The 12,066-nt window shown below is 41.0% G+C and overlaps 1 protein-coding gene across 1 annotated transcript; it reads right to left on the bottom strand.

Moving 5' to 3' along the window:
- Window positions 1–517: 517 nt before the first annotated feature.
- Window positions 518–6,389, bottom strand: SAP (Transducin/WD40 repeat-like superfamily protein). Its single transcript, XM_010271906.3, has 2 exons — window positions 5,968–6,389; window positions 518–1,977 (listed from the first exon to the last, which is right to left on the bottom strand). The coding sequence occupies exons 1-2, from the start codon at window positions 6,208–6,210 to the stop codon at window positions 853–855; spliced, it is 1,368 nt and encodes a 455-aa protein (XP_010270208.1). The 5' UTR covers window positions 6,211–6,389; the 3' UTR covers window positions 518–852.
- Window positions 6,390–12,066: the final 5,677 nt, after the last annotated feature.

Raw genomic sequence — 12,066 nt, 5'->3', positions numbered from 1 at the left:
CTGTTCTCTCGTCACCGAAGAGTCAAAGACCTGATTCACCAAAACACCACCCGTACGTACATCCAGAACCACGGACGGGCCCATGCCCATACCACCCCCCGGAACGGGATCTGCTCCTCACAGGCACATCCACCGAGCACGGTAACATCTCCCGTGCATAATCACTTACAAGTACGGGAGAGATGTTCCCGATGTATGATAGGATGCGAGTGTGACGTCGGTGTGATGCGCCTTGTGTGACGAGCATATCCGATCTCGCCCCCCCCCCAAGTCCCAACCCATTAATGGTTTATACCTCCTCATACATCAGCTCTCTAGCCACTAGCTACGTAGTAGCTCGAGTTCGCTTCTCATGGCACCCAACAATTATTCAATCAATGATAATGATAAAATGAAAAGTCGAAAATCAATTAAGTAAAAAGAGAGGGCAGGCGAGAAAACAACAAAAAAGGAAATACGCTTATGTCACATGTCTCCAACAGTTTGCCAATTAAAATTAAATAGCAGAAAGTACATCCTCCTCTCTCGGGAAAGCTACAACTCAACCCCCAGGCAATGCCAAATCCCGGTGTGTGTATCAAATCTCTCTTTCTCTCTGTACAAACCCAACTTAGGTTTTCTCCCTCGTCCACTCAGTACCACTTCCGCCACTAAAACAACTCCCCTTTCTCATTCTTTGGTCAAGCCTAATCTGTCTACGTCTCTCTGTTTCTTTTTTTTTTTCTCCTTTTTCTCAGTTTCTCTTTTAACGTCAGTCAGCAAACAGCAATGGACTTTTGTTTTGTTATATAAGTCGTTAGATAAATCCATTAACAACCCATCACCGCATACCCATAACCACATCCACACCCGCTAAAGAGCTCCAAAATCCCACAGATGTATGGTGGCGTCAGAGGAAGAAGCAACCACGTAACTTTCGTCGGAGATCAACGCAGTGGCCTCCCCCATCCTCTCCCTGAGACGGTACAGATAGCCACCATGATGCACGTCCCACACCCTAATCACCCCTCCACTACACAAAAACGCGTAGTCACTGTTGACGCACCCCAATACCATTCCTCCGCCTCGATGCGCTCCTCCCCTCATCGTAAACCTACACACCTCCTCAAAGCTACCTACACGACGCACACTGGCTAGACCACGGTTGTCAACTACCAAGAACACATCGTTACACACATCAACCGAGTTCACATTGATGCCCCGTTCGAATTCCTCCTCCCCCAATATCAACCCTTGGTTCTGCAGATCAAACACCATCACCCTCGATCCAGTGCATGCAACCGCCGTTTCCAAGCCCGACACTCTGATTCGTCCTACCGTCTCCCCCAGTCGCGTCAGCAGGCGCCATCCAATCACAGCTTCCGGGTCAGTCAAGGACCCACCAACAAACATCAGCTCCTCCGTGTCACCATCCCACACGTGGAAAGCACGCCCCGGAACACCGGCGAACAGGCCCACCCACCACCGCGCACAACCGCTGAAGTCCACCAACGTGCCGTCGTTCAACACGCTCCCCAACTGGGCCCTACGCGTGCCAACGCCATGGATGTTGGCTACGTGGATATCCCCGTCCAAGGATGCAAAAACGAGTTTCGTATCCGTGAGAATGATACCCGAGACAGCACGCGAAAAGGCACCCAGGAGGTCGTCACGGTGGTGCGGTCGAAACGTACCAACGTGAAGCCTGGACGAGAGATCGAAGAGGCGGACGGTTCCATCAAGGAAGCCGCAGGCGAGATGCACGTCGGAGAGAGCGAGGCACCTACAAATAAGGCCGTCGTTGTCGTTACCGGAGGCGTCGAACTCCAATGTTGTATACACAGCTCTTCGATAGCGGAAGTTAAAGGCCGTACGATGACGACTTATAAATTCGTCACGCCATGTGTCATGCTGTAGACGGTCAGCTCCCCAGATCTGACGAGTGAGGTTGTGCCATAAAAGGTCGGAGCGTGACACAGCTCGCCACGTAGAGCACACCTTCATAAAAATCCAAAATATCGACAGTAAGATGATGTAATGATCATAATCAAAGGCAACGTTGTCATGAAATATATAATAAAAACACGGAAAAAAGGAGCGACTGTTGTTCTGGAAATGGTTTCCTCCTCTTTCCTCTAATGAAAAGTATGAAGAGAGCTGAGAAAGAATATTATACGATACAAGGAAGGTTTGACTGTTTGAGATCGAGTCAATAGAACAAACAGGGCAAAGCACGAGATTCGTACGTAGAATACTTTATTTAAGACTTGAAATTTGAAAGCTAAAAAAAAAATAGGGATCACGGGCGGAGATGGATATATTAAAAAATTAAAAGGATGGTCCGTCGGGTTGATTTTCATAAATGGGACTAGTTTGGACTGAAAACAATGGCCTGCAACCCTGGTTACTGGTTAAAGCCGAGGACGGTATCGGTATGATATTAGTAATTACTAAATATTCATGAATCATCATCCGTCACATGGGAGTCAAAATATTGAATGGGGGAATATGACCAAAGGGGAGAGTCATCACCTCACTCCTCAGTCGAGATGGATTGGCAAAGGCTTAATCTGTATCTGCCGCGTACTTAGCCGTCCGTATTCTATATACGCTTACAGGCAGGCCAGGCTATTTATAGGTCCTCGAATACTGTATCCACAATACCAACACCCAACACACAAGAAAGATTCCTAAAATATTTCCTTCTGCACGGGGACGGCTATCAACCCTGGGGTCTATTACCTATTCCCCGTAACCCGAAGCAATTAATAAGGGCAGAAAGGATATATAAACCACCGACTGGAGAGATATATCTGAGAGTAATGGGGAGGAGCCGTGACAGAGACATCTGAGACCAGAGAGATAAGCCTGGTGTCTACGATATAGGCTGTGACGCTGCTGCTCTCTAGGGGGTGTAGAGATGTATATATGTGAATCGATTTGTCCTTAGTACAATATAACATATCATGTCACATCGCCAGGGAGACTCTCAGCCTCCAGGCACAAGGTAGCTTTTCTCTTTAACCTATTATTATAGATTTTTTTTTTATCATCTCCCCACTGTTGGATTAAAAATTTAAAATCTCTGCGGCCAGCGGGATACAGCAACAGTAGGACAATGTCAAAACTCAAAACCAGCTTGGCTATCTACGTGATCACATGTATCAAAATACCATTCCCAGTTTCCCACTACTTGCGTAGTTTAATCATTAATCGACTGCAACGTGGCAAAACCTGTAAACAAGAGGGCATCAAAGATTGTTCAAGAAGAATGGTGATCAGTGGGGTTATTTAGCCACTTGGCAAGTGCTATGGCCAAGGATATATATATATACACTTATGCATGGCCAAGGATCGATGCACCACGTAGGCACAAATTCCGAGCTCAGCCAACTTAGTAAACGGCATATAAATTACAATTTGCCACGTGACACATTAGTTGCGCACATTACAAAACCATGTCCATTTTGTAGTCAAGCGTCAACAACCCAACTCCTAAGAATATTTTCTGGAGGTATTCAGTTTTCATTTTTGGGAGGTTTGGAACCTTTTACAGGGCAAGACTCTGATTCAAGGACCGGACCACCACCCCCAACCCCACCCCCAGCTACTAGTAGACCCAGATACAGCCAAGGACGACGCGCTGCTTACAAAAGAAAAGCGTTCGTCGAATTCCTTTTTGTGAAAAATAATATTAGAATTTTGGGCCAAGTGAGAATTACCACGTCCACGTGTTCTGTAGAGTCTGTTCCTCATTGGTATATCATATATGGTGACTTTATTTAAATTTAAATTAAAAAATGTATAACAAAATAGATAACTGAAATATTTAATGAGTTACTGTTATTACTGCGATCCCAGGCTAGAATAGGTTTGATAGACTGTAGCTTGGATTCCAGACAAAACATTTCAGAGTGTATCCTTTCCCATGAAAGGTCCACACTAACCAACCACAACATTGTTCTACATGGCTAAAAAAGAGTAGGTCATTTAAGAAATGGCCTTCATGTCAGCAGTCGACGTGGCAGGAAAAAGAAAAGGAGAAAATTAAAAAAAAAAGGGAGAGAGAGAGAGAGAGAGAGAGAACCCATTTGGATTTTGGACGAGAAATGTTAGAATAAGACAACATAAAAAATCGAGAAGAAATGAGATGGAATAAGACAAGACATTGGTATGACCATATGAGGTTGGGATTGGAAGGGTGAGCGACTCGAGTCCACAAAGCCCCACCTTCTTTCATTTCCGAGATAGCGGCAGTCTCGTGAAAAGCAGCGTCGCTGCAATTTTACAGTTTTCAGATAGAAACCCAACTTGCTCTTTCTGTCTGTCTGTGGTTCCTTGTCTTCCCGACTTGGATTTAAACTTTTCCACATAACTATCAGTTAAAAACATGTTCCCAACGTTTAGACCCATTGTGTATCTAACAAACTAGCTCTGGACTCAAACCAAACGCCTCTATTTTTCGTCGAATCTTATCACAAGACAACCGAATGGGACTGGTGTGATCTCAGCTCAAAGCGTATATAGGCGCATATTTGGTAGAGAGCATCAGAAAAGTTCAGTTGTTTGGGATGGAAAACAATCAACAAATAACTTGTTTCCATTAAAGATAAATATAGGTATTTCTTATTTAATAGAATGATTTTCAGGAAAAAAAAAAAAAGAAAAAACCGAATGACATCCCACAGACAAGGATCATCATCATCATCATATGCTAAGGTCTGGAACCTAGAACAGTGTACTAAAATGTTCTGCCCCAATAGTCAGTAATGAAAGGATAGTTCTACTCATCATAATTTATTTAACTAGATATGGGTCGGAAGCTACCTCTGTGTCTCTCTCACCTAGTAAAGAGAGTTTTATGTTTTGCTGTTCTTTTGTAATAAATAAAGGTATCCCACAGTAAAGACTGTATCCAGTGTAGACAGAGACAAGAAAGCTCAGTCAAAAAGGAAAGATTTGTATAGCTAACAAAAGGAACCCTGTAAAGCCAACCTGGACTTAAAAAGAGAGAACCCCCTCCTCAGTTATCAGGTGGGAGAAAATCCAGAGATTGTATTCTTCCTTGACCATCTTTCCGTGTAATCAAGTCCAGGATTGCATCATTGATCCTGATGTGGTGGTGGTGCCGAAGCTTTATGAGCAGATGAATTACTGAGAACAGGCTTGTGGCAGGACTTAACAAACAAGTAACAACATAACATGCCCAAGAGGGTTAACACCAGAGCCAATACACCCCAACTGAAAAAAATAAAGGGCTGAATGACAAAATTTCACCCATTGATGGTGATGATGATGATCGAGAAGGAATAGAAACGTATGGAAAGCTAATAGCAATAGGCATCCAACATTTGACTCTATTTTCAAACCGCCCGAATCGCTTAGACGGAATAAGGAACGAGTGTATGACTCAATGTCCAACTCGCTCAAATAATGACAAGAGTATTAATTTCCACATTCCATGTACACGCATCCAGTGCTGGTGAGGTTGATTTTTGTACTCAATTTGTAGACTTTTGACCACAGAAATTACACCATATGCATTGTTAAACTCTGAACAGGATAGGATACCGACTGAACGAGGTGACTGTGCATGGAGGTTAGTGCACTACCATAACAAATGCTACATTCACCATACAGTGTTTTCACCAACTCAATTCAAGAAAGAAGAATAACCAAAGGCGTTGAATATCCAGGCGAAAACATCGTTCGTGAATCGTCATGAAAAAGAAAACAACAAAAACCAACTTTATTGATGGTCTTTGAACTCTCGAGCGACAGCACTCGAAAATGATGGAAAGATGCAGCTTTGATAAGGATGGTTTCTCTATAATGGGGAGACGATGCACGATGAGGAAGGTGATGATAAAAGTTGCACAGTGAAGAACATAACAACCAAGCATTGGACGGAAAAGAACACAATCGCATGTAAAAAAAGATAAGCGTAAAAAGAATAACGTAAAGAGGGGCAATCGAGATGGGGCCGACCTGAAAGACATTGGCGACGGCGGGACCAGCAGCAAGGCGACCAATGGTTCGAGCAGCATCAATGGCCACTTGATACGCAAGAGCTTCGACGAAAGGCTCCGGCCAAACCCCATCACCGGATCTTTGACGAGATGAGGAAGGCCTTTCGAACTCTCCTCCCCTTCCTTGTCCTCCATGGACATGGACATCCCCTCCTCCTTCAGCGCTTCCTTCCGAAGAGGAAGAAGAAGAAGACGACGACATTAAAAATAAAAAAGTGAGTAGAAGAATAAACCGAACCCGAGGGTGAGATAGAGGGAGGGGAGAGGGAGAAAGAGGGGCGAAGGAGATTACACTTAAGTAAGCGCGGTCTTTGTTGTTTTTATATGTAAAAGGTTCACAAATTTTTGCAGATTTCCCGCCCTGCAACGACGGCGGGGCTCGTTAATCGTCATGGCGTGGGTCTAAAATACCGACGGTCTTTTCAATTTTCCGCGGTCTTTTCGGGTGCTCTCCGACACGTACTTCTCTTCTCTCTCTTGCTCTCCCTCCTCCCCACTCCCCTTTCGTATCTAGGTTTTGCTGTCTTCACTCGCCATGTAGAATCAACGTCTGGCAGCCACATCTAAAAGCGCCACGTGTACATATCAAATGGCGAGTGGCATTGAAGGTGACTGCATAAGCGGTTCTCGTTGCAGCAACCATTTCTCTGATTTCTCCTCCAGAGAACATCATGCATCACAAAAACAAAATCCAGTTAATCTGGTGATAGACAGATGGAAATGCAAATGGGTTTGATGGTTCCGCTGGGCACTTCACCTCCCTAGGATGCATTATCCAAGGGGCCACTCCACTCCACAGGAGTGCAGTGTCCACGTACAATCATTCCCCACCAATGACCAAGTTACCAACCAAACATGGGGCAGGCATTAGGGCTTTCTTTGGTCACAGCCAAACAGAACGTTCACCTGCAAATAACAAAAACGTTTCTAATACAAAAGAAGGTCTTGTGTGATGACTGATGTGTCACCACTCACCTTCACCTGTCCTCGGCACGTGACTTGCCTTGCACTTGTGCGAGCACCTGCAGAACTCGGACAACCAAGGTGAAGCTGAAAGCCTGAAACAGTTTCATTGACCGTCCCCGGTTCAAAGTGTTTGGGATCAAAGATCAATTAATGGGTTTTTGTCAAACTGGTGTCCGGTTTATTGTCAAATCGTAATATCTGAGAGGATCTGAGTTACTTGATTCCTTCGTGCATTGGGGTAAGATTCTGATTACATGGATCGAATAAAAGATCCAGGCGTGTCAAAAAAAATATGGGGTTCGAAACAAAGGTCGGAGGCAGTAAACCTGCTGCACTATTTCATATTTTTATTTGCCAATATCCTGAATCGTTGCTATTAGCTGCAAGACGAAGGATGAAGCTATCCTGTTTTAAGCTAAAACACCGCACCACACACTGTTGGAGACTTGGAGGTGATGAAGATGAAGGGGGGGCCGGGCACCAGTAAAAAGATTAATAAAGAACGATGCCTCCACCCCCTCTGCCTGAAAAGTGAAAACTCACTCCGTCACTCGTCCAATGATCCTCCAATCCTCCTCTTCTTGGAATGGATGTTTCCCCTCCCCATGTTTTTTATAGGGGCACGCCGCACCCGCACGCTAGCCTTGGGATATAGGCAGAAATGTAGGGATTCCCTTCACCATCCTTATTTTTGTTTTTAATAACGTTATTAAAGGTTTGCCCCACCAATCAATGCGAGGAAAAAGGTTTTCATTTTGCAGAAGAGAAAGGATGGGGGAAAGAAATATATTAAATTCTACCGAAAACGACGAGAATCAGTTAGCCCTTGATTCCACCCGAAACCTAGGGGTGCAAATTGGGCGACCCCAACCCGATGCCAATCCAATTCAACCTGAAATTTATATGGATTTGGCCCGAGTTTTTTTTGCCTTAACGCTGGGTTTGGGTCAGAATTTTGAGCCTGATTTGATTCTCAGATTAGCCTTGGGTAACCCAAACCTGGACCACCCAACCTAATCCATGTCCCACATGAAGAAATATATATATATATATATATATATATATATATACATAAAAATCATTTCCATTATATATACATATATATACATGTATTAGAGGTGTATGGAATGGGTCCAATCCAAGTTTCCACTGGTTGGACATGAATTTTCAAGCTGCAGGTTGGGTTTGGGCCAAAAAACTAGGTCCTGATCTAAACTTGGGATGGGATTGGGTTGAGGCCTGGAGGAGCCTAAGTTCGACCCAAGCCTGTCTAAAAAATATATACATATGCCTATTGTATTTATATAAAAATATATATATATATATATTTTAATTTTGCATACATGTGTACATTGTATATATATGTACATTTGTAAATAAAATTTATACATATTTTTAATTAATTATACTCTTAAACTGGGCCATAAAGCCAATAAACAATTAATATATAAAAATACATACATAAATTCTTTCAAAATCAATCAGCCTGCCCAAACTTATCAACCGGACCTGACCCAGTAGTATCCAAGTTGTATTGGGTTAAGCTTGGGTTGGGCCTGGGTTAATAAACTTGGCTTAACCTCAAATTGGGCCAAGCCTGAGCCAAGGTTCTCACCTTTAGGGTTGGGCTTGGGTTGACCTTCAACCCAGGCCAACCGCCAAGTTGCACCCCTAATATATATAAAATATGTAGATATGCATTTGTTGATGAAATTCATGCATATTTTTAGTGAGTTAATATTAATACTTCTAAGTCGGGATTCAAAGCTCGATAAAAAACAATTATATAAAAATTGAATAATAAAATCTCTTTAAACGTGACCAACCCACTTAAGCTTAGCCCAGCCCAACCCAACCTGAACTGTGTTGGGTTGGTAAACTCAGGCTTGACCATGGGTTGAACCAAATTGGGGCCCGAAAATTGTATATTTAGGTTGGGCCTTGGTTGGTGGAAACGAATTGAGCTTTTAACAAGTTTTGAGTCGAGTGAAGCTCATCTTGTAAAACTCGCAGGCCTTATATATATAATAAACAATTATTATTATATGTATACATATATATATATATATATATATATATATATAATAAATAATTTTATAATTATTAGTTTTTGTATGTAAAGTAAAAACAATTTTTATATGCATATATATATTGTTTATGTACAATAAATAAATTTTATATGTTTAACTTTTATTTTTTATTGAAAATTTGACTTATAATCGAACTCAAGTTGAACTGAACTCAAACTTAGGAGCTTTTGTACCAACATTTGACTCGGCTCAGCCCGAATCCACCCCTACCCCAACCCAACCCGCGCCTTGCATATCTATTTGCTATGTGCGATTGCCCAAAGTTTACACACTTACACCTACAAACTAAGGCAGTCCTTATAAGTCCATTGACCCACACCGGGACAACAGACAATAACCCTCCAAAGTCCAAAGTCCAAATGCCAAACTTTGGGAGGGAGTCTGGAGAGGAGAGTACTACTCCAAACCTAAATCGCCAAGTCCCATCTGTCTGTACACTGCTTGACTGCAAGGATAGATGACAGAATCAGAGAAAGCATACTACGTTGTCATCTTATATATCTCTAATGAATCCCTCCCTCATTTTTAAACTTTTTTTTTCTTTGGGCACTTTTTAACTAAATAAATGTGGACTGATCTCACCTTTCACGTATTGTGGCCTCGTGAGCTCCTAACCAGCAAACCCCAATAGCTTAGGAGTGGAGTTATCCATTGAGAATCCTTTGTTGGAACTTGGAAGTCCCCATGCATGTCGCAAGCCAAGCCTAACGAGTAGGTCTTCATTTGTCCTACCTTCCCGGTCAAAAAAACACTCGACCCAAGTCTAATCCAATTAACCTCTCAGCTTTTACTGCACTTTCTGCAAATTCTATATATGATATATACCATAACGGTGCTTGTTTGTTTGTTCTTCCAAATTAAATCCTCCTCTCATCACTAACATTTTTTTTTTAAATTACAACCAATAAATATTCGTGATATCAAATATATTGATGTTCAATGTATATTCTTTACATATGGGTTTTTGTCTTGATTAATTTGCATGGAAATGGCCTAGAATGATTTTTCCCTACAATGGAATTATAGATATGAAATATGGTTTTCTATAAATTTTCATAAATTGATACATGATATGATCGATGTAGTTTGCACCTATTAATAACTTATTACAGTTTCTTTTTTCCGGTTCCATGGTTCTAAACAACCGGCCGGGTGGGTTGGGATCTCAGCTGGTTATTTGGCCCAGTTGGTAGCTAGGATCTCAGCTTCGTTGTAGCAGAAACCTAGGACCAAATCCATTGTCATCAGGGTTGGGAGGGTTTAGGGAATGGAAGATGGGTTATATCCATTGTGTAGTTCCAAAGAAAGAAAGGAACACAGTGCAAAATTAGATCCCCAAGCCTCCATTACAATGAACAAACAATCTTACCAACTGAACCTGTTAACACCTTCATAAATTGTTACAAGATTCGATCCCTTTAGTTTTCTTCTTTTTTTTCTGTTTTTTTTTTGATAGGCACAGGCTTTTAGTTGAATTGACACTCCAATCACGTTTGAGAGTTTGACCAATCAACCCTAGGGTGAATTTTGATGAATTTTCAGTGATTTGTTTAAGCGTAGGAGACCCAGGACTCACGGACGGCTGATCTTTGACAAACCCTTGTTTTTTGTTTATTGGTTCCTGCTCTGCATCTTTGCTATCACTTCACTTGGAAAGTTCTGCTTGTCAAGCATGTGATGCTCCTTAATTTCTTTTTGTATTTCATCATGTTTTATGACAACATGATATTCTTTCTTGGGTTGTGCCATCCAACCTTATCCTATTCCACTTTCCCTTGTGTAAGGAAGTTGGGATCTCCTGCACATTTACATCCTTATTACTCGGCTCTACACATTCAATAAGAATCAAACGTGTCAACTATAAAAACGAGAGAGAGAGACAGAGTGTGTGAGAAAAAACGAGAGAGAGAGAAGAAGTGGAGGAAGAGGAGGAATGGAAACAAAATAACCAAAGGGAATGAGACTGAGAATATTGCAATGTCAGGGTATATAGTCAAAGAGTCCGGGTCTCCTGCATATTGCGTTTTATACAACTTTTTGCACATCTAAATATACTACGACACATCAGCATCATACATTATGAGTGTTGTACATGTGCTAATAATTTAACAGTTGTCTCAAGATGTTAGTTTCATTTATTTAATAATTTTAGAAAATTATTTCATAAAAGAAAAAAGTTTTGACCATCTAGCCCAGCCATGAGAAAAAAAAATTTAGTGGAGGATAACAGGGCCATCTTCTTCATGTTTTCACTGACAAACCCTATATCTTCACCATCATCGCCTCTTTTGTTTCCTACCGGACAGGTGACATAGAAATTCTTTTCAATAAGACATATGGTGATTTCAGTTTCGAATTCAACCACTCCACATAATCTACTAAAACATGAAATCGGTCCCTTTTACAAGATTTATTATTAAGTGGACTTTTGAGCTGGAAGTTTTCAGTCTTAAAATTTGGGTCCATGAACACAACAAATCTAGAAATCTGGTAGTCTCAGAACCTAATCTAGTAAACTAGTAGAGGTTTAGGTAGACTTATACAATAAGTTTGCAGTTTAACACCACAAATGTATTAGTATAAATTTTGAAATTGGTTGTAACAATTATTCATTGATTTATAGGCTTTTGGGTATACCATGACTCACTTGTATTGGTATTTTGGACTCAACATATTGAGCAAGTGACTTTTCATCTTCTAGTTTTTTTTTTCTCTCTTTTTGTCAATTAAATGGACAAATGAATTTTTGGTTATATACATTTGTATTTGTTTATGTTTACTTAAATTAGAATCCAAGCATGTGAATATTAAGAATTCGGAATATAAATGAAATATTTTTTTACTATTATGATACATTGATATTTTACACCTTGTTATTCCTTAAAAGAATCAATGGTTTTTTTGAACTTGTTATTCTTTATTTAGCTCTATTATTATTATTATTATTATTATTATTATTATTATTATAATAATAATAATAATAATATTATTATTATTATTCC

The sequence above is a fragment of the Nelumbo nucifera genome, chromosome 1 (assembly GCF_055504915.1).
Source record: "Nelumbo nucifera cultivar China Antique chromosome 1, China Antique-T2T, whole genome shotgun sequence".
Classification (NCBI taxonomy): Eukaryota; Viridiplantae; Streptophyta; class Magnoliopsida; order Proteales; family Nelumbonaceae; genus Nelumbo; species Nelumbo nucifera.
Note: the sequence above shows the minus strand (reverse complement) of the source record. Positions and strands in the feature narration are given on the sequence as shown.